The following is a 23,820-nucleotide window of genomic DNA, read 5'->3' on the forward strand; positions in this document are numbered from 1 at the left end:
AATGAGTTAATGACATTAAATTATGTTTTTAAAATATTGGAAAATTTAAACGGTACCAATTTAAATAGGCATTTATAAATTTTTGTTCTTCAGGAAGTCAATACCAAGTATGTTATTAAGCATTGGAATATTTGAATACACATGTGTGTGCACATTTGTATATTGAACTGACTTCTAAATAAGTCATTAATACTTTCACTTATATAACACATTTTTGCTATATTATTATTATCTTATATTAAATGTATTCTTGACTTAAAATCTAATCTGTTAGGTTAGTTAGTGAAAATAGGCTCTTATCCTTCAAAACAATTCATTTGATGAGGATTCTGTTAATATGAAATTTTCTTGTTTAAGGAGATATATATTTAAAATGACATCCTTTATTTAATTAGTTTTGGAAAGTTTAAAGTCATTTGTACTGTAAAAACATTTTAAATTAAGAAATTACCTATAATTTAACAACTGTAACATTTTGTGAGCTTGACCGCATGAGTGTGCAGATACGTTACCCTCTTTAAAGATTTCAAGCAAGCTAGTGAAAGTAATTTACAAGTTAAGGTCAGAGCTGAATCCGGTTATTACTATAAATATCAGCCAAGAAACTGAAAACGACATTTTCTTTGTGGGACTTAACAGAATTTGACAGAGACTCTTTTGCTTCTGTTTTATAGCCATGGTTAGAAGTGCAGCTGTTTATTAGAAGGCAGGTCCCACAATTTGGATCAAAAAGTCTATAATACCAATTAAATAATAGTGTCTTACATTTTTAACACTTAAAGTGACATCCTGGAAGGATATTTATAATATATACATGTCAGGATAAGTTTATCTCCCTTATGAAAATAATTTATTAACTTAGTAGAAAATGCCAGATTCTTTACCTCTAATTTTACTTCCGCTTTAAGCATCTGAAGTTTGTGTATGTAATTGTAATACTGGTTTTGTGAATCCAGCCCTCGCTTATTCTGATGGTTCTGTCTAAACACAAGCAAACCAAACCTAGCCAAATCAAACTCATAAATGAGGTTCAGTCATGTCTTTTACTATCTTCTTGTGCATTGGGAATGTGACTCTCGGCATAGCACGTTGGTGAAGGTGTTTCAGAAGGACATCTGACCTGCTGACTTGTTAAGAGTGTGCTGGTAGAAACCCACATGTGCAATCTCGATGGTTCATCAGTGGACTTTGTTACTGTGCAGCCAGAATCTTGTTTGTCTTTTAAAATTCCCTCTTGAGATTTTTTTCTTCAGTTTTCTCAGCAGTTAAGCCTTAGCTCAAACCTGGGAATGAGGAGCGTACCTTACCCTTCCAAGGAGAGGTTGGTGCTCCTTTCTAACACCCATTATGCCTTAAGTCCTCAATTAAATCTAGCAGTGTTGCTATTATTCGTTTTTCTCTCCTTGTTTTTTTCTCTTCAAGGCCAGTAATACCTACTTATTTATCATTTTGTCATCAAGGAGTACAGTATATTTAGAAGTCCCATTTGGTTGTTGTGAAATGGACTATTTTCAGGATGAGAGAATTTTTAGGAATTGACATTTAAGGGCATATTGAGTATTTTTGGTTACTCTTTTAAATGATGTAAATGCATTCCTTTAAATAATATGAAAGGATTATGAGTTATGCATTGTGATTTCTTACTGCTTTTTTGTATGTAATGAAAATTGGCTCAGTTTCATTTTAGACAGTAACTAACTTACTTGTTTTTCACAAAATCTTACAATCTCATTTCCTTCAAAGACTTAATAGTAGATTGCTCTCCTGAGGTCTTTTGTTGCTAAGACTTAATTTCCTCTACCCAGATTGTCTGGTTCAAAATGAATTAATATCATGAAACATTAAAACACATAACTCTTCAGTAAAGAGGAACTAATAGTGGCCATACACTGTCTTTCTTATCTCGTTTTTTCTTTTTTTAATCTCTTAATTAACAGAATTCAGTAATATTTCAGTGTGTTTTCAAGTGGGAATACAGATTGGAAATTTGGGGTTTGGTAAAGATGTAGAACTCTTTATATGACATTATGAAAAACAGGGTGAATCAGTTACTTTATATTGACATAAAAACATTAGATATTTATATCTGTCAAGAAAGAAATTATTATTATTTTTAATACATTAAGACAACATAGAGTAGGTCTTCCCCTTTTGTTTTTCCTTAAGATAAATTTTTTTTTATGTAAAGAATAAAGCGTTTTTGTGAAGCTGATTATAAAATCTGTTCTATAAAAAAAGTAATATCTAAAATGTAATATCTAAACTTATAAAACAGAAGGTAAAACTTCCTTTATAATCCCAGATCCAATGGAAGTTTGATGTATATCTTTCCATAATTTTTTTGTATTAACAGATTATATTTAATTATGTTACTGTTCTGTGGCATGTTATAAGCATATATATCTTCCTCATCCTATTTAACTACTGTAATTCATAAAGAATGCATCATAAATTACTGATCTCAGTCTCCTATTTATGGACATTCAACTTGTATTAGTTTTTTAATTATAAATGATATTTTAGCAGACATCTTTTTGCTTATTTATCTGGCATTCTTGTTCAGTGAGTTTAACTTGGATACATTTTTGGAAGTGGAATTTTTAGGTTAAATGATATGCAAATTTATTAACGATCATTTAAAAGCAATGTGTATGATGCATATGAAGATGTAAACATTACCAAGAATAATCAGTTTTTAAAAAATCTTAAACACCCAGATTAAAAAGCACTCTGACTATTTTGCATTTATTTGATTATTAGTATGGTCAGTATTTTCATTGACTTTATATTTTTATATTTATTTTTATAAAATTAAGTTACTTTGTTAAAAAATCAGCATAAGGAATAAAAGTATAAAATAATGAAATCAGTAAGCTTTACAAGTTTTTAACTTGGACTTTAAAATTTGAACTTTTGTTCCAGTCCTTGCTTGACTACTTATTGGCCATTTATCCTAGGGCAAACTCTCTAATCTCTCCATGCCAAGTTTCCCCATCTTTAAAATAAAGGTAATAAAAAAGACCTACTTCATGGGTTTTCTTTCGATGTTGAGAGAAATAATCCCCTTAAAGCATTTAAAGCAAAGCCTACTGTGTAGTATGTGCTCAATTAGAAATGGTAGCTTGGGCTTCCCTGGTGGCGCAGTGGTTGAGAATCTGCCTGCCAATGCAGGGGACACGGGTTCGAGCCCTGGTCTGGGAAGATTCCACGTGCCGTGGAGCAGCTGGACCCGTGAGCCACAGTTACTGAGCCTGCGCGTCTGGAGCCTGTGCTCTGAAACAAGAGAGGCAGTGATAGTGAGAGGCCTGCGCACCGCGATGAAGAGTGGCCCCCGCTTGCCACAACTAGAGAAAGCCCTCGCACAGAAACGAAGACCCAATACAGCCATAAATAAATAAAAATTTAAAAAAAAACCAAATACTTAAAAAATATATATTTGTTTCAAAAGAGCCACATTTGTGATTGTTTAAAAATAAAAAAGAATAACGTGACTTTTAAAAAAAAGAAATGGTAGCTACCTGGTACTATTATCATTAAATGGATTAGTGAACAACTTACCTGCCAACTTAAATAATAAGGAATATATTATCTTATGTGTTTATCTACAATTAAGAGCATTTAAGATAACATTTTAGTTTTTGTTTTTATAATGTATTAGTCTACTGATCTGGTCACAGATCATCAGTTTGGGGTTGGCCATCAGTGAAGTAGCGTACCAGGTCTTCCCTGGTTCCGTTCCTTTAAAGGTTAGGGTGTGGAGGTGTGTGGTAGCAGAGGTATAGTTGGGGCCCAGGTAACAGACTCCTGGTGGTCCAGATTCACTTGCTTCGCCTTTAGCTCTTGAGGACAGGGAGTAAGTCCTCACAGCTTGGCACTTGGTAGGCAGAGTTCAGTGTACGATGAACGAATGGGAGGGTACATTTTAGATAATGTCCAGGTGTAGTTTAGGCTTTGCATTTAATAACAGGTCTGTACTTTTGTTGAAACCATAGAGTCCTAGGTGAGGTCCCAGCTCTAATGCTACAGGTATTGGATGTAGGAAGAGAACCTGCTGTTTCTTCTATTCCTAAACTTTTAATTGAGAGAAACCTTTGAGGAACTCGGCCTATTAAGACTAAAAAAGAGAATGCTGAGGAGGACAGCGAGTGGAGGGACATACGACTTAAATTGAATGACTCTTCTGAAGGTTTTTTAAATTACCTTTTTGTCTCCGGAGGGTAAAACTCTAGGAATAATAAGAGGAACTTTTTTTTTTATGAATTTATTTTATTTTTATTTATTTTTGGCTGCACTGGGTCTTCCCCACTGCGAGTGGGCAGCGAGCGGGGGCTACTCTTCGCTGCGGTGCGCGGGCCTCTCATTGTGGTGGCTTCTCTTGTTGAGGAGCACAGGCTCCAGTAGTCGTGGCACGCGGGCTCCATAGCGCAGCCTCAGCAGTCGTGGCACATGGGCCCAGCTGCTCCACGGCATGTGGGATCCTCCCAGACCGGGGCTCGAACCCGTGTCCCCTGCACTGGCAGGCGGACTCTCAACCACTGCACCACCAGGGAAGCCCTAAGAAGAACTTTTTAATATGAAATATTTTTGCAATACTTGAGAGCTCATTTAGGCATCTCCACTTAATCAGACACATCTTTAGTTTTTCTGTTTTTTTAAGGAAGTCAGTTGTATATCTTTGTGTGTGTGTTTTATCTTTTTGCATAGGTATTATCACATTTAAAAAACTAGAAATCTTTAACTAGTGAAAAGTCTCGTAATTTATCCTTGTCCCCTGTCTGTCCAGATCCTTATTTCAGTCTATTAAAAATCACAGTATTAGATTTTATGTATTCTCCCAGAATGTCTACAAGCAAATATAAACATATTTTAGTGTTAACTGTTAAATATATACAAACAGCAGATTCTTATTCCCTACTCCCCACCCCCACCATCTTTTTTTTTTTTGTTATCATCCCATTTATTTGAATACAGCTTTTTACATATTTTAATTTTAATCAATGTTTTAATTTTAAGTTTCAATTTTAAAGAAGTTATAGAAATGGTGGCAACTTTTTTTTTTGACTTATAGTTGATTTACAATGTTGTGTTAGAGCAACTTATTTTTTTTTTTTAACATCTTTATTGAAGTTTAATTGCCTTACAATAGTGTGTTAGCTTCTGCTTTATAACAAAGTGAATCAGTTATACATATACAATATGTTCCCATTTCTCTCCCCTCTTGCATCTCCCTCCCTCCCACCCTCCCCATCCCACCCCTCTAGGTGGTCACAAAGCACCGAGCTGATCTCCCTGTGCTGTGCGGCTGCTTCCCACTAGTTATCTATTTTACATTTGGTAGTGTATATATGTCCATGACACTCTCTTGCCCTGTCACATCTCACCCCACCCCCTCCCCATATCCTCAAGTCCATTCTCTAGTAGGTCTGTGTCTTTATTCCCGTCTTGCCACTAGGTTCTTCATGGCCTTTTTTTTTTTTCCCTTAGATTCCGTATATATGTGTTAGCATACTGTATTTGTTTTTCTCTTTCTGACTTACTTCACTCTGTATGACAGACTCTAACTCCATCCACCTCATTACAAATACCTCCATTTCATTTCTTTTTATGGCTGAGTAATATTCCATTGTATATATGTGCCACATCTTCTTTATCCATTCATCTGTCGATGGACACTTAGGTTGCTTCCATGTCCTGGCTATTGTAAATAGAGCTGCAATGAACATTTTGGTACATGACTCTTTTTGACCTATGGTTTTCTCAGGGTATATGCCCAGTAGTGGGATTGCTGGGTCATATGGTAGTTCTATTTGTAGTTTTTTAAGGAACCTCCATACTGTTCTCCATAGTGGCTGTATCAATTTACATTCCCACCAACAGTGCAAGAGTGTTCCCTTTCCTCCACACCCTCTCCAGCATTTATTGTTTCTAGATTTTTTGATGATGGCCATTCTGACCGGTGTGAGATGATATCTCATTGTAGTTTTGATTTGCATTTCTCTAATGATTAATGATGTTGAGCATTCTTTCATGTGTCTGTAGGCCATCTGTATATCTTCTTTGGAGAAATGTCTATTTAGATCTTCTGCCCATTTTTGGATTGGGTTGTTCGTTTTTTTGTTATTGAGCTGCATGAGCTGCTTGTAAATCTTGGAGATTAATCCTTTGTCAGTTGCTTCATTTGCAAATATTTTCTCCCATTCTGAGGGTTGTCTTTTGGTCTTGTTTATGGTTTCCTTTGCTGTGCAAAAGCTTTTAAGTTTCATTAGGTCCCATTTGTTTATTTGTGTTCTTATTTCCATTTCTCTGGGAGCTGGGTCAAAAAGAATCTTGCTGTGATGTATGTCATAGAGTGTTCTGCCTATGTTTTCCTCTAAGAGTTTGATAGTGTCTGCCCTTACACTTAGGTCTTTAATCCATTTTGAGTTTATTTTTGAGCATGGTGTCAGGGAGTGTTCTAATTTCATACTTTTACATGTTCCTGTCCAATTTTCCCAGCACCACTTATTGAAGAGGCTGTCTTTTCTCCACTGTATATGCTTGCCTCCTTTATCAAAGATAAGTTGACCATATGTGTGTGGGTTTATCTCTGGGCTTTCTATCCTGTTCCATTGATCTATATTTCTGTTTTTGTGCCAGTACCAAACTGTCTTGATTACTGAAGCTTTGTAATATAGTCTGAAGTCAGGGAGCCTGATTCCCCCAGCTCCATTTTTCGTTCTCAAGATGGCTTTGGCTATTCGGGGTCTTTTGTGTTTCCATACAAATTGTGAAATTTTTTGTTCTAGTTCTGTGAAAAATGCCAGTGGTAGTTTGATAGGGATTGCATTGAATCTGTAGATTGCTTTGGGAAGTAGAGTCATTTTCACAATGTTGATTCTTCCAATCCAGGAACATGGTATATCTCTCCATCTATTTGTATCATCTTTAATTTCTTTCATCAGTGTCTTATAATTTTCTGCATACAAGTCTTTTGTCTCCTTAGGTAGGTTTATTCCTAGATATTTTATTCTTTTTGTTGCAATGGTAAATGGGAGTGTTTTCTTAATTTCACTTTCAGATTTTTCATCATTAGTGTATAGAAATGCAAGAGATTTCTGTGCATTAATTTTGTATCCTGCTACTTTACCAAATTCATTGATTAGCTCTAGGAGTTTTCTGATAGCATCTTTAGGATTCTCTATGTATAGTATCATGTCATCTGCAAATAGTGACAGCTTTACTTCTTCTTTTCCGATTTGGATTCCTTTTATTTCTTTGTCTTCTCTGATTGCTGTGGCTAGGACTTCCAGAACTATGTTGAATAATAGTGGTGAGAGTGGGCAACCTTGTCTTGTTCCTGATCTTAGTGGAAATGGTTTCAGTTTTTCACCATTGAGGACAATGTTGGCTGTGGGTTTGTCATATATGGCCTTTATTATGTTGAGGAAAGTTCCCTCTATGCCTACTTTCTGCAGGGCTTTTATCATAAATGGGTGTTGAACTTTGTCGAAAGCTTTCTCTGCATCTATTGAGATGATCATATGGTTTTTCTCCTTCAATTTCTTAATATGGTGTATCACATTGATTGATTTGCGTATATTGAAGAATCCTTGCATTCCTGGGATAAACCCCACTTGATCATGGTGTATGATCCTTTTAATGTGCTGTTGGATTCTGTTTGCTAGTATTTTGTTGAGGATTTTTGCATCTATGTTCATCAGTGATATTGGCCTGTAGTTTTCTTTCTTTGTGACATCTTTGTCTGGTTTTGGTATCAGGGTGATGGTGGCCTCGTAGAATGAGTTTGGGAGTGTTCCTCCCTCTGCAATATTTTGGAAGAGTTTGAGAAGGATAGGTGTTAGCTCTTCTCTAAATGTTTGATAGAATTCACCTGTGAAGCCATCTGGTCCTGGGCTTTTGTTTGTTGGAAGGTTTTTAATCACAGTTTCAATTTCAGTGCTTGTGATTGGTCTGTTCATATTTTCTATTTCTTCCTGGTTCAGTCTTGGCAGTTTGTGCATTTCTAAGAATCTGTCCATTTCTTCCAGGTTGTCCATTTTATTGGCATAGAGTTGCTTGTAGTAATCTCTCATGATCTTTTGTATTTCTGCAGTGTCAGTGGTTACTTCTCCTTTTTCATTTCTAATTCTATTGATCTGGGTCTTCTCCCTTTTTTTCTTGATGAGTCTGGCTAATGGTTTATCAATTTTGTTTATCTTCTCAAAGAACCAGCTTTTAGTTTCATTGATTTTTGCTATTGTTTCCTTCATTTCTTTTTCATTTATTTCTGACCTGATCTTTATAATTTCTTTCCTTCTGCTGGCTTTGGGGTTTTTTTGTTCTTCTTTCTCTAATTGCTTTAGGTGCAAGGTTAGGTTGTTTATTCGAGATGTTTCCTGTTTCTTGAGGTAGGCTTGTATTGCTATAAACTTCCCTCTTAGCACTGCTTTTGCTGCGTCCCATAGGTTTTGGGTCATCGTGTCTCCGTTGTCATTTGTTTCTAGGTATTTTTTGATTTCCCCTTTGATTTCTTCAGTAATCACTTCGTTATTAAGTAATGTATTGTGTAGCCTCCATGTGTTTGTATTTTTTACAGATCTTTTCCTGTAATTGATATCTAGTCTCATAGCGCTGTGGTCGGAAAAGATACTTGATACGATTTCAATTTTCTTAAATTTACCAAGGCTTGATTTGTGACCCAAGATATGATCTATCCTGGAGAATGTTCCATGAGCACTTGAGAAAAATGTGTATTCTGTTGTTTTTGGGTGGAATGTCCTATAAATATCAATTAAGTCCATATTGTTTAATGTATCATTTAAAGCTTGTGTTTCCTTATTTATTTTCATTTTGGATGATCTGTCCATTGGTGAAAGTGGGGTGTTAAAGTCCCCTACTATGATTGTGTTGCTGTCAATTTCCCCTTTTATGGCTGTTAGTATTTGCCTTATGTATTGAGGTGCTCCTATGTTGGGTGCATAAATATTTACAATTGTTATACCTTCCTCTTGGATCGATCCCTTGATCATTATATAGTGTCCTTCTTTGTCTCTTGTAATAGTCTTTATTTTAAAGTCTATTTTGTCTGATATGAGAATTGCTACTCCAGCTTTCTTTTGATTTCCATTTGCATGGAATATCTTTTTCCATCCCCTCACTTTCAATCTGTATATGTATCTAGGTCTGAAGTGGGTCTCTTGTAGACAGCATATATATGCACCCCCACCATCTTTGAGAAAAGTAGCATATTATAATATGGGTATGCATCTTGCTTTTTTCACATAACAAGATCTTTCCATCTTAGTGAATAGACTACCTTCCATGGCTGTTAAGTAGTTTGTGGTGTGGAACATGGTCTGTGGGAAACATTAGAGTGGTGGATTCCAGCATACAGAGCTTGGGCTGCCTGTACTGAGTTGTGATCATCTCTGATTCTGAAATTTTGAACCTAAGGCACATGCTATCTAGAGCTAGAGGAAACTTAAACTGTGAAAATTATATAATGAATGTCTTTGGTATCTATATGATTTTTCCTAAATACATGCTGAAATTGATGTTTGCTGTTAGAATATTTAAAACTTAAGCTTATGATACATATACTAACTTGGAAGGGATGACATGATCCTGGCTTCATCTTAGATACCCAGTTAATGCATTTTAACTGACCGGCAGTATAAGTACCTACATTTGATTATTATAAACAGTTAGTGCAGTATGTGTAGTGTACATTTTTTTTTAATTTAATGTATTTTATTTATGGCTGTGTTGGGTCTTCGTTTCTATGAGAGGACTTTCTCTAATTGCGGCAAGTGGGGGCCACTCTTCATCGCGATGCGCGGGCCTCTCACTATCGCGGCCTCTCTTGTTGCGGAGCACAGGCTCCAGACGCGCAGGCTCAGTAATTGTGGCTCACGGGCCCAGTTGCTCCGCGGCATGTGGGATCCTCCCAGACCAGGGCTCGAACCCACGTCCCCTGCATTGGCATGCAAACTCTCAACCACTGCGCCACCAGGGAAGCCCCGTGTAGTGTACATTTTAAAAATAAATTTATTTATTTATTTTTGGCTGTGTTGGGTCTTTGTTGCTGCGCGCGGGCTTTCTCTAGTTGTGGCGAGCGGGGGCTACTCTCTGTTGCGGCTTCTCATTGCAATGGCTTCTCTTGTCGCAGAGCACAGGCTCTAGGCGCACGGACTTCAGTAGTTGTGGCACACGGGCTCAGTAGTTGTGGCTTGTGGGCTCTAGAGCACAGCCTCAGTAGTTGTGGCACATGGGCTTAGTTGCTTTGTAGCATGTGGGATCTTCCCGGACCAGGGATCGAACCCGTGTCCCCTGGATTGGCACGTGGATTCTTAACCACTGCGCCACCTGGGAAGCCCCTAGTGTACATTTTTGTTCTTCCAGGTAAATAGTATCATCCAGATTATTTTTTTTAAATACAGCGTGCATTTGGTAGCAGCCTGTGTAGCTAGTGTTTGATAAAGTATATTAGAAACATATATTTTCTATGGGATTGCATATATGAGTCATGTCATTTCTGTAAGATTAGTAGTCTGATGAATCCAAAATATACATAGACAAGTGCATTTAGGATGAAACATGTAACATTTTCATCTACTGATTATGATGTTTTGAAAATGCTTAGTTAAAACTAATTAAAAGGGGAAATGGTGCATATTTAGAATGACTCTGCGCTAAACATAAAGCCTTTATGATAAATTAGCCATGATACTCAGTTTTCTATTTAAGAGCAAATATTAAGATACTAAGAAAAATAATTGCAGTTCAATTTTGTATATTCATTCATGTATAAAATGAACACCTGTGTTTCTTCTAAGTTAGAAGAATATTAAATATTTGGAAGCAATGATTGTTAGTGCCATTTAATTAGACATCAGTGTATGTATGAAATATAAATAAAACAATGAATATTATTACTACATAGTTCTAAATTTAAGTAAAATAGAGTTTTGATATAGCCACACTTTTTCTTCCTCTTTAATCTTTTGTTTTCTTAAGATATTTGTGAATATAATTTGAATGTTATTTCAATACAAGAAATTCCTTATGCTCAGTAAACTTTAACTTAATTATCTCATGTTCTAGTAGCTCACAAACATAACTTGAAACATACTGAATCCTCTAGTGATATTTTTTAATACTGTTACAGTTGCTGCCTGTACACATTCCTTTTTTTTTTTTTACCAACAAGTTTATTTTGAAAATTATTTCATCCATTTTTCTAAATTTAAAATGAAAAACAAAAAGAAACTTTGGTGGGGAGGGGGCAGAATATGGGCTGTGGAAGTAATTTATAAATTTTTGTAGGGGTTTGCTTTTTTTTTGGTATCTTGCTTCTCGACAGCATGTTCTGTTGCTAGTAAAGACTGTGTATATGCAACAGTAATTTAAGGAGTCTTTTGCAGTGGTTTTTAAATGAATGTTGAAACTTAATTGGCAAACTGAATCATTGTATGATAGTATTTTAGATGGTATATTTGGTGATAATTTGTGTTTGGAGCTAAGACAAACTCAGTTCAGGTCTCATCTCTTCCACAATTTATTAGCAGTGTGGACTTGGGTGAGTTGTTTAACTTCTCTAGGCCTTAGTTTCCTCCACTACCCTATATTCTTTCAGGAAAATCTTTAGAGGTAGGTGAGTCTCTATGGTAGTCCGGTCTTCAGCGTCTGGTCATAACCTACTTTTCCATCTTCATTATCTCTGCTTCCCCTTCCTCCCATCTCTGTCACACAGCTACTAACTTTTAACTAGTTCCAGGTGTTTCTCTAATACTCAGTTCCTTCTACCTGAAAGAGCATTCTTCTTAGTGACTCTCTCTCCCCTCAGATACCTCAGCACCTAGTCCATATCTTTATTGTAGACAACTGAAATGACGTAATATAATTTTATCACCTTTTTTTCCCTTTAAACCACAAGCTGAATATTCTAAGGATCATTTTAGACACTCTCTTACTTTTGTTAAGAGAAGAAATATTTATACTGATATAAGTCCTTAGTATAGTAATATTTATACAAGTGATCAGTAAATGATGAATAGAACGTTATAAACCTCCATGTGTCATAGGTTTGTTTGTGAGTATATTCTTCTAATGCCTTAGTTTACTTCTTGATTGAACTGTAACCTTTAAGAACAAAAGAAATGTTTCTTATTCAAGATTGAATATAGGTTTTTTCTGGAACTGCTATATATTTTGCTTAGATCCAGTTTACTCTTCCTTTAGAAGATATTGTGAATGAAGTGTGTATCTTTTTAAGATTTTTTAAGACTTTTTCCCTCATTTATTCAACTGATTTATCAATCAGTAAAAATTTATTTAGAGGTCTATTATGTTCCTGGCAATTGGTTAGGTACTATGGTAATGCAGAGAGTAGTAAAACTGAATCCTTAGTTTAAATCCAGTGGGCCGGATATACATATAAACAAATCATTTCAGTGTTTGTGGTTAAGGGCCATAATGACAATATATATATAAAGGGGGTGGTGTGAATGTCCAGCTGCTGAGAGAAATGGGAGTTCCTTAAATCTTTTGAAATACGGCAGAGTATAAATGCATAAATATAATAATTGCGTATGGAATTGAAGGGGACCAGAGATTACATTCGAACTTGAACTTGAATGATAATGAAGAGTTTCTCAATGTTGGGAAAGGTATTATAGGTGGTGCAAAGGCACAAAGAATGTCCAGAAAATAGTATGTATAGATAGCAGTAGTGGAAGATAATAACAAGGGTTCACATTTTGAAGGGTTCTATTTGCTATACCTTCTGTGCCTTGAAAGATCTTGTATGCTACCTACCCTGTATAGTTAAAATGGACAGTGAGAAGTCTCAGAAAATCTTCAAGCTGGAATGTGACATGATCAGATTTGTAGTTTAGGAATAGTGGACTTTTGTCATGAGTCTATGAAGACTGGAAATTGTAGCATTCACTTACCATAGTATTTTAGAAGCTTCATATAAAAAACAAAGATGATATATGACAGTGATGATAATAGATGTTATTAATTTATTTCAACACAGTTGCAAGTACCTACACTGTGTATGGTTTATACTATATGGTTTATAAACATTAGCAATTAAAGACTGTGATTCTGAAGTTACACTATCTTCGAATCCTAACTCCACCATTTATAGCTGTGTGAACTTAAGTCTTTTGAAGTCTCTGTTTCCCCATCTGTAAAATAATCTGGTATGGTTATTACAAATAATTAGGATATTCATATGAAGGATTTACCCTGTGATTGGCTCATAGTAAGAACTCTGTAATTGTTGGCTATTTTTATTATTTTTATAATTTCCTTGGGTGATAGTATAACTAACCTTATTTTACAGATGAGGAAATAGAACTCAGAGGTGTTAATTATGTTCAAAGTTACATTGCAAATACAAAGCCAATCTTTTAACCTGGGCCTCTGACCCTAAGCCTCGTGTCCTGAAAAATGTGCTGCACTGCCAGTCCCAGGCTGAGTCATCAGCAGAGATCGATGAGAAAGTATCGCTGGTACTCTCAGGTGTTTAATCGGTCTGCCCAAGAGTTTCTAGGCCCTAGAGATACTACTCTATTTGAAGATATCTTCAAAGTGTGTGTGTGTCCAAATGAAAGCATAAGTGGATATAATAGATAAGTCTATTAGATTATTTTTCATTTTAAAAAGACAGCTTTCTTGAGGTATACTTGACATACAATAAACCATATATATTTAAAGTGAAAATTTGGTAAATTAGCGTATGTAAACACATGTGAAACCATCACCACAATCAAGATAGTGAACATAATGGTCACTTTCAAAAGGTGTTTTGTGCCCCCTGCAAGCCCTCCTATCTCTCCCTCCACCCACCTCCCTACCCCCAAGCATCAACCAATCTGCTTTCTGTCACTATAGATTAGTTTGTATTTTCTACATTTCTGTATAAATGTAACCATGCAGTATGTATTCCTTTTTTTATTTGCTTCTTTCATTCAACAGTCATTTTGCGATTCATCCTTATTTTACGTGTTTCAATGATTCATTCCTTGTTATCAATGAGTAGTATCCCATTGTATGAAATGTGCTACATTTTATTTATCCATTCATCTTATGATGAACATATGAGTTGTTTCTAGTCTTAGCCTATTACAGATAAAGCTGCTATGAACACTTGTTTACAAGTTTTTGTATATACATATACTTCTGTTTTTCTCTTGGGTAAAACCTAGAAGTGGTATGGCTGGATCACGTTAAGTGTATGTTTAACTTTTTAAAAATTAAGTGCCAGTTCCTCCACATCCCCACCAACACTTGCAATGGGCATTTAAAAATTTTTGAGGCATTTTAATAGGTGTATAGTGTTATCTCAGTGTGGTTTTAACTTTCAATTCCCTAATGACTCACGGTGTTGAGCATCTTTTTTGTGTGCTTATTGCCATCCGCATACTTTCTTTGGTGAAGTGACTGTTCAAATCTTTTGACCATTTAAAAAATTGGATTGTTTGTTTTCTTATCATTGTGTTTGGAGAATTCTTTATATATTCTGGATGCAAGTCCTTTATCACCTGTAAGCTTCACAGAGATATTCTCCCGTGCTGTGGCTTCTTCTTTCATTTTCTTAACATTATCTTGAAGACTGTAAGTTTTTCGTTTTGCTTAAGTCCAGCTTATCAATTTGTTTGTTTATAGATTATGCTGTGTTTAAGAAATCTTGGCCTAACTCAGGACCACAAAAAATGTATCTTTTATTTTCTTGAACACGTTTTATAGTTTTAAGTTTCATTTTAGGTCAGTGATCCATTTTGAGTTAACTTTTGTATATGGTAGGAGGTATGGATCCAGGTTTATTTTTTGTGTGTGGCTATCCATTTATTCCAGCATCATTTATTGAAAATGCTATCCTTTGTCATTTGCATTGCCTTTGAGCCTTCGTCAAAAATCAGCCGTCCGTATATGTGAGGGTTTCTTTGTGGATTCCTTATTCTGTTCCTCGATCTATTTATCTTTATGCCAATACCATGCTGTTTTGATTTCTCTAGTTTTTTAATAATCCTTGAAATCAGGTAGTTTTAGCTCTCTTACATTGTTCTTTTGTTTCACAGTTGTTTTGTCTCTTCTAGATCCTGTGTGTTTCCATATGGATTTTAGAACCAGCTTGTTAATTTCTATAGAAAAGCCTGCTGAGATACTGAATTGGATTTGCATTGAATCTATATATCAATTTGGGAAGAACTGACATCTTTCATAGATTTTTTTTCATTCTGTTAGCAAAATTACATAGTTTTTAGTACATAAGTGTTTCCTATCTCTTAAAATTTTTATAATTTCGATGCTATTGTAATCGATTTTTTAAAATTTTTTACTTTCAGATTTTTCATTGATAGTAAACAGAAATATAATTTTAAAAACATGCTGGTCATGTATCCTCCAACCATCTTAAATTAACTTATTAGTGTTAGGAGATTTTTTGTAGATTCCATCAGATTTTTGCCTAGGAAATCATGTCATCTCTAAATAAAGACAGTTTTTCTTCTTCCTTTCCTACATGAATGCCTCTATTTTTAAATTAAAAATAATTTTTTTTCCTGGATTGTACTGACTGGAACCTATAGTACTATGATAAGTGGTGAGTATAACATATAATATGGCGTTAAGTGGTGAGTGTAATATCTTGTTCTTGACTTTAGGGGAAAGCATTTAGTCTTTCACCATTAAGTATAGTATGAGCCATAGGGTTTTTGTAGATATCCTTTGACAGTTTGAGGAATTCCCTTCTATTTCTAGTTTGCTGAGACTTTTTTTTTTTTTTGGTTGGGAATGGATGTAGGATTTTGTCAAATTATTTTTATACATCTATTGAGATGATCATATGGTTTTTCCATTATAGTGTATTATTATGGTGAATTACATTGAGTTTGAATGTTAAACTAACCCTGCATTCCTGTGATAATCCCCACTTGGTAATGATATAGTATTATGTTGTAGAATTCAATATACTAAAGTTTTGTTTATAATTGTTTTCTATGTTCATAAGGGATATTGGTCTGCAATTTTATTTTGTCTGGTTTTGGTATTAGGGGAAAACTTGCCTCATAGAATGATTTGGAAAGTATTCTCTCCTCTGCAGTTTTTCTGAACAGTCTAAAACTCCATGAAAAATTGGTATTATTTCCTCATTAAATGTTAGGTAGAATTTACCAGTGAAACTGTTTGGGCCTAGAGTTTTCTTTGTGGGAAGGATTTTAACTTCAGCCTTAATTTCTGTAACAGATACAGAGTTATTTAAGTTGTATATTTCTTCATGAATGAGCTTTGGTAATTTGTGTCTTTTAAGAAAGTTGTACATTTGATCTAAATGGTCAAATTTATTGGCATAAAGTCGTTTATAATATTCCCTTATATTATTTTAATATCTGCAGCATCTATCTGTAGTGATGCCATTCTTCTCATTCTTGACATTAGTAATTTGTGTCTTCTCTCTCTTTTTTTTTTGGCCACGCCATGTAGCTTGTGGGATCTTAGTTCCCCAACCAGGGATTGAACCCAGGACCTCGGCAGTGAGAGTGTAGAGTCCTAACCACTGGACTGCTAGGGAATTCCCTGTCTTCTCTTTTTTTCCTGATCAGTCTGGCTAGAGATTAATCAATTTTATTGATCTCAAAGAATAAGCTTTTCTGTTTTCATTTCATTGATATCTGCTTTGATCTTTATTATTTCTTTTATTCTGTTTTACTTTGGTTTTAATTTTTCCTTTTTCTAATATCTTATTTTGAAAGATGAAGTCATTCATTTGAAACCTTTCCTCTTTTTTCATATAGGTGGCTAGTGCTGTATATTTTTCCTTGCATAGTGCTTTAGCAACATCCACAAATTCTCATATGTTGAGTTTTCATTTTCTTCAGTTAAGAATAGTTAATTTCCCTTTTGAGTTCTTCTTTCATCATGGGTTATTTTAGGAAGAACGTTATTTAGTTCCAAATATTTGTATATTTTCTAAGGATATTTCTAGTAAGGATTTCTAATTTAATTCCATTGTGATCAGGGAATGTATTTTGTATGTATTGCTTCCTTTTCAATTTATTGAGACTTGTTTTATGGCCCAGAATATGGTATATATATATCTTGTTAAATGTTCCATGAACAATTGAGGAGAATTATTGTTAGATGAATAAATGTCAGTCAGGTCAAATTGGTTGTTAGTGCTGTTCAAATCTATTGTAGCCTTGCTGATTTTCATGCCTACTTGACTTATCAGTTCTTGGAGAGGGATGTTGAAATCTCTGACTGAAATTGCAGATTTGCCTATTTCCCTTTGCATGTGTATCAGTTTTTGCTTCATGTGTTTTGAAGATCTGTTATTGGGTATATAAACATTTAGGATTGTTATGCCCTAATGATTAATCATCTTCTTCATGAAATGACTGGGTCTCTATTCCTGGTAATATTCTTGGCTTTTAAATCAATTTTTTTCTGGCATTAATATAGCAATTCCAGTTTCCTGCCATTAATTCCATCCAGTGTTTTGTTTTCTCTCAGACATTGTAGTTTTCATCTCTAAAGACTTTTTGTATAGAAGGTTTTAGGAAAAATTAATTAACCACTCTGTGTCTTTAATTTCTTCTCTATTAAAAGGACATATTAAAGGTACCTATACTATAGAATTGTTTTGAGGATTAAATAAATAAATATATGAAAGTGATTACAATTGCATGTGTCACAGTGTAAGTTCTGAACAAACATAATCTGCAGCTGTTATTCCTACTATTAAGGCTGCCTTTTCAAAAAAGTATCTTTAAAAATCCATAACATATTGAAACAGAATTTCTTATTGATTTACATCCCCAGGAATTTTCTTGTTTTCACTTTCATTAGTCATCCTCAATCTAAATAAACTAGGCTATCATCATATGAAATCAAAAGATACCTGTTTAATTTTGTTTCATTACATTATTATCATTGTTTTGTACTTAGGATTGTGTACAAAGATACAGGTATAGTCTCATTATCATATTTTTCAAATTTAGTGGGTTACAATTCCCAAGTGCATTAGAATTGTACAATAGTTGTGAGTTGTCAACTGTGCACACTTAGTTTAAATACAGGACGCATTAAGAGACTAAACAAATTAGTTGTTTGTTTTTTAATCACAAAAAATTTGCATTTAATGTTTTGTATGAGACCTTCACATTATTATCATTTATAGTGGGTCATGTCATTTTTAGATTGGACAGCTGGCTTTTAAAGGAATGAGAAGACTCAATAGAATCCAGTCAATTGTGTTTGAGACTGCCTACAACACCAATGAGAACATGCTGATTTGTGCCCCTACTGGAGCTGGAAAGACCAACATTGCAATGCTTACAGTTTTGCATGAAATTCGCCAGCATTTTCAACAAGGTGTTATCAGAAAGAATGAATTTAAGGTAGGAAATTAACAAGTCCAACAACAGCTTTTTAAATTGTAAAATTTAAAATCATTTTGCAGTTGTACATGTTACATGAGATCTGGAAGTTTTTAAGGATATTATACATGAAGTCATGTAAAGAATGCTGCATGATTCACTTCATTACTTTTAGGCAATCCCTATTTGTGTTATGAAAATCCCACTACCCCTGTGAAAGCTGTGAAAACGCACTTAGCTTTGAAGCACCAGTTTTCAAAGTGATAAGGCTATATAAACAAATTCCATTGTCCTGTAAACAGCTGCACACTTATGCAACAAAGATAAGTACTTTTCATATATCACTATTAAGATTTTTCACCCTAAGTGGCTAGCATCATATTTTACAATAAATAGTGACGTGTATTGACGTTGTAGTTTTTGCTCATTCATCAAGCTAGTGTTTCTTTGGCGTAGATTGTATATGTTGCTCCAATGAAAGCGTTGGCAGCTGAAATGACAAATTACTTCAGCAGACGTCTAGAGCCACTGGGCATCACCGTGAAAGAACTGACTGGTGATATGCAGTTGTCAAAAAATGAAATTTTACGAACTCAGGTATGTTGTATACTTAGATTTTTGTTGTTGTTGTTTAATACCATTCTTTTTATTTTTTTTCCAAGCAATTGTTAAACAACTATACCTTAAGTAACTATAAAACATAATGCGAGGGCTTCCCTGGTGGCGCAGTGGTTGAGAATCTGCCTGCTAATGCAGGGGACACGGGTTCGAGCCCTGGTCTGGGAAGATCCCACATGCCACGGAGCAGCTGGGCCCGTGAGCCACAATTGCTGAGCCTGCGCGTCTGGAGCCTGTGCCCCGCGACGGGAGGGGCCGCGATAGAGAAAGGCCCGCGCACCGCGATGAAGAGCGGTCCCCGCACCGCGATGAAGAGTGGCCCCCCGCTTGCCGCAACTGGAGAAAGCCCTCGCACGAACCGAAGACCCAACACAGCCAAAAATAATAAATAAATAAATAAATAAATAAATAAGAAAATCCTTTAAAAAAAAAAAAACATAATGCGAATGTAACATGGTGAACTTCTTTATTTGTAACCACAGCCTATCCTCTACAGAAGAGGTTTCTGATGGTGCTTTGTTCTATTATAGCCCTTCTAACTTCCATGATTCTTGCCGTATCTTGAGTATTGTTAGATTCCTGATGTAGATTTTAAGTCATTGACAGTAAATGTTGATCTTTTAAAACAATAGGCAATGAGGATTTTCATAAGACCAGACTTCAGTTTTAAGAGCAGGAAAATGTATCTTTATATTTTATATGTTGTAGATGTTTAAAGGATCCCACTAACATTATAAAGTATTCCATAAGGATGGTTTAACGTATATAAAAAAGTTTTTAGTCATTCTGTATTTTAGCAAATAGGAAGCTACTAAATCTTGCACTGTATATATAGCACTATATTAGGTGAAATGTATGACAAGCAGGGCATTTAAGATACCGTTCCTGCCTTCAAGGATCTTATATTATGACTGAGTAGACAAAAACTACATTAGAACTACAACTAGATTATCATTAATGGATGCAACGTGTAAGTAGGTGATGTTCATAGTGCTTGTAAAAAATAAAATAATGTATAACCAAATAGTAATGGGACAATTCAGGGGAGTTTAATGGGAAATAGATGATGTAGCTTTTGAAACAGTGAATAGACATTGATTTAAAATGTGATTTGAGGGTATCTTCATTTCCTAGGGCTGCCATAACAAATTATCACAAGCTTTGTGGCTTAAAATAACAGACAGTTAATTCTCTCACAGTTCTGGAGGTCAGAAATCTGAAATCAGGGTGGCGGTAGGATTTAGTTGCTTCCGGAAGCTCTGATGGTGTATCCTTTTTGCATCTCTCTCCTAGTTTTTGGTGGCTGCTGGCAGTCTGTGGCATTCGGTGGCCTGTACACATATCACCTCAGTATCTGCCTCAGTCCTCACATGGACTTTTTCCCTGCATTGTCCTTTCCCCTACTTTTTCTAAGAACACTATTTTTAGATTTAGGATCCACCCTAATACATGTGATCTTATCTGAAGGTCCTTACCTTAATTATGTCTGTAAAGATCCTTTTTCCAAATAAGGTTACAGTCACAATTTCTGGGTAGACATATGTTTTGGGATGCCACCATTCAACCCATGACAATGGGTATGCCAGGTATACTGAACCACATAGCAAAGAAAAAAAATCAGGTTCCAGTTAAATGTAATTTGGACTTGATAAGGATAGAGTGCATTATAATAAACATTTCAGTCAGTTTTACCAGTTATTCTTAAGTTTGCCTTTCATAGACACTCTTTTTATTTTTTTTCATAGATACTCTTGAAAAAATCAAATCTTAATATTTATATACAGGCATGTTCATTGTAGTATTTTTTAAAAATATATAACAGAAAGAGTAAGAAGAAATTAAATATCTATGAATAGAAGACTAGTAAACAATATGATATTTCACTTGATAAAATAAAATATTCCTTAAAATGATGTTTTCTGAGAATTTTTAATGGCCTTAGAAGGTAAAGTTTAGAAAAAAGTACAGGAACAACTCTTTATGTCAATACAGTTATGTATTCTATGCAATAACCAAAACACTATTGGGAGGAATAATTATAGTAGTTATGTCTGGTGGTAGGATTATGAAAGATTTTTTTCCCACTTAAGAATGTGTTAATGTTATAATCTAAAAAATAAGCATAATTTTTATTTTTTATTTTACTCTAGTTTAGGTATCATTGTTTTATTCAGCATAATTATTTTTCTTCTATATAGTTGTTTCATAACCTATCACCCAATTACCTAATTTTTTGGTAAAGGCTAGGGAAAGGAAACTAAAATTTATGGGACACCAGCTAGCATGATGCTCTTGTCACTATGCTAGTTGCCCTACCGACATAACAATGCAGTTCTGTTGAGGAGAGTAAGGCTTATTGAGGTAACAGGTCTTGCCTGGGCTCCCATTTCCAGTAAATCATGTAGATAGGATTGGATTCCAAGTCTTCAAATTTCAAAGTTTGTGATAAATTTCTACTAAAATATGTCACTTTTGCCCATCTTTTATATCTACAGTTTGTTGTTTTAGGTGGTGATGGTGGTGGTTTAAACCACCAAGATACTGAAGGAGCTTGGTAGTATTTGAAAGAAAATCAGTAAAATGAGGGTTTGTCATGTGAGGGAAAAAATGCATATCTATAGATGTTTAGTTTTCAAGTCAGTTCAATATAATATGTATAGCAAATAAATGAAATAATTAATTTGTAAAGTTACTGAAGATAACAAAATTACCTTATTTAGAGATCAAAAGTTGGGAAAGTAAAGGTGTGTTAACTTAATTTTTTAAAGAAATTCCAAAATGCCACCATTTTAGGACTTAGTGATTAATAATGAAGGCTCTAGTTAAGAGTACTTTTAGAAGTTTGGAAAATTTCCCAAAATGTAGAGATAGTGAAGGCTTTAGTTCACTGAAGTATTTGTTTTTGTATTAATAGCTTTAGCTTTTGGAATGCTAAAATTAAAAAAATTTTAAACTCATCTCTAAATTGTAAAATAGAATTTTGTCATATCAGTGGTGACAGTATTTGTTACTATTCTTTTAGTTTGTGAAGGACTGATATTCAACTGCTCTCAGGGTATATGACAGTACCAGTTGTTAAAATATTGAAATATTTTTTAGCTCGTTGGGAAATGGATACTGCTAAGAGCCCTCCAAGTGCAGCTCCTACCAACTCATAATCCAGCAATTGAAGGGTTAGTACCTGGACCAGCAGGAGGCCTCTAGGATGTAGTTTTAGCCCTAGGGCAGCTGTTCCTATTAGTTGATTTTCTTGCAGTTAATCACCCTATTTCCTCCTTTCCCATACCAATGCTGACTTCCCCAGGCCTCAGTGCTGGTCTGGGGTAGGAATGAAAGAATACCTTTGCCTGTCAGCCTGGCATCCTTACCACCCCACCTTTCTGGTGGACAGTTGTCCATTCATACTGGTTGTTAAATATTTTAAATATTATACCTGATTTTTAATTAATACTACTAGAGTTTAAAGATTTATTAGTGAAGACCAGTATCTATTTCAGTAAAGGTTAGTAGATAAGAGCAATGATCAAGGATGTAGCTCTGGTTATTAATGACAGTTTCCTTCAATTAAAAAAAATTGTTTTACCATATTTATAGTAGCCTCTTTAAAGTCATTGCTGAACACAGCATGTGGCCCATTACGAGTCAGGTTTTATTGACTGCCTTTTTTTTCTGTGAATGAGTCACATTACCCTGTTGCATATCTAGTAATTTTGGGTTGAAAATAAAAGGTTTTAGCAACTCTAGATTCTATTCATCCAGCCTTTTCCTTGAAACATTTTAAATTTGATTTTGTTTAAAAATCTAGAGAATTATCACCTAAAAACAAGAATAACAATTATATTTATATATAGTCACTTTAGCTAATAAATTTTTATTCCTTTTATATAATTTGTATACTTAGCACAATGAACTGAATCATGTTTAAAATATTAAGTTTATACAATAAAGAGAAAGGATTTTTACAGATTTGTGTAACAGTACAATGTTATGTACAGTTTCTATATTTATGGACACATTTATAGAAATAGTGTTATGTATGATAGCTTTCAGGGCTAGCTGAACATATAATTGCAGAGATCATTATCTTAAAACTACACATCAAGACACAGACTGATAGATATTTTTTTAGTGTGTGATTTTTACTTTCATAATGTCTTATGAAGTCATACAAATTAGATAAAAATCTGACACATAACCAACTGTCTTTATTAAAAATAAAATTTCCTGAAACTGGAACCATTCTAGAGCATCTGAGACCATACCTATGATATAGCCTACCTAAAGAAATGAGTTTTGTATCCTGGTGGGTACAGTGAAATTAAGGGAAGAAATTAAGTCAGTTTGTTCCTCTTTTATTACTTGCAAGTCCAGACTTATGAAATTTTCTGTAAATGTTAAGTTTGGCTTTGGTAATCTTACCTCACTGCTATGCCATATCCAGGGTTCTTCTGTATCTTTCTGTTTTAGTCTTTCTGCATACCATTAACAGACTGGTTAAGAAAATGAAAAAACAGAACAGACCAAAAACCCCCTGCACTGACCTACTAGAGCATGGACTTGAGGATACGGGGAGGGGGAAGGGGAAGCTGGGACAAAGTGAGAGAGTGGCATGGACATATATACACTACCAAACGTAAAATAGATAGCTAGTGGGAAGCAGCCGCATAGCATAGGGAGATCAGCTCGGTGCTTTGTGACCACCTAGAGGGGTGGGATAGGGAGGGTGGGAGGGAGGGAGCTGCAAGAGAGAAGAGATATGGGGACATATGTATATGTATAACTGATTCACTTTGTTATAAAGCAGAAACTGACACACCATTGTAAAGCAATTTTA

General features: G+C 34.8%; 1 protein-coding gene across 2 annotated transcripts in view; it reads left to right on the forward strand.

Moving 5' to 3' along the window:
* The window catches only part of ASCC3 (activating signal cointegrator 1 complex subunit 3), a 344,670-nt gene that overhangs the window by 87,718 nt on the left and 233,132 nt on the right, over window positions 1-23,820 (forward strand). For both annotated transcript variants that reach the window (XM_057527763.1, XM_057527764.1), the window contains 2 exons: window positions 18,189-18,389; window positions 18,825-18,965. In XM_057527763.1, the coding sequence (XP_057383746.1) occupies window positions 18,189-18,389; window positions 18,825-18,965 (342 nt within the window). The remainder of the gene's footprint in view (window positions 1-18,188; window positions 18,390-18,824; window positions 18,966-23,820) is intronic.

This window comes from Balaenoptera acutorostrata, chromosome 14 (genome assembly GCF_949987535.1).
Source record: "Balaenoptera acutorostrata chromosome 14, mBalAcu1.1, whole genome shotgun sequence".
Lineage (NCBI taxonomy): Eukaryota > Metazoa > Chordata > Mammalia > Artiodactyla > Balaenopteridae > Balaenoptera > Balaenoptera acutorostrata.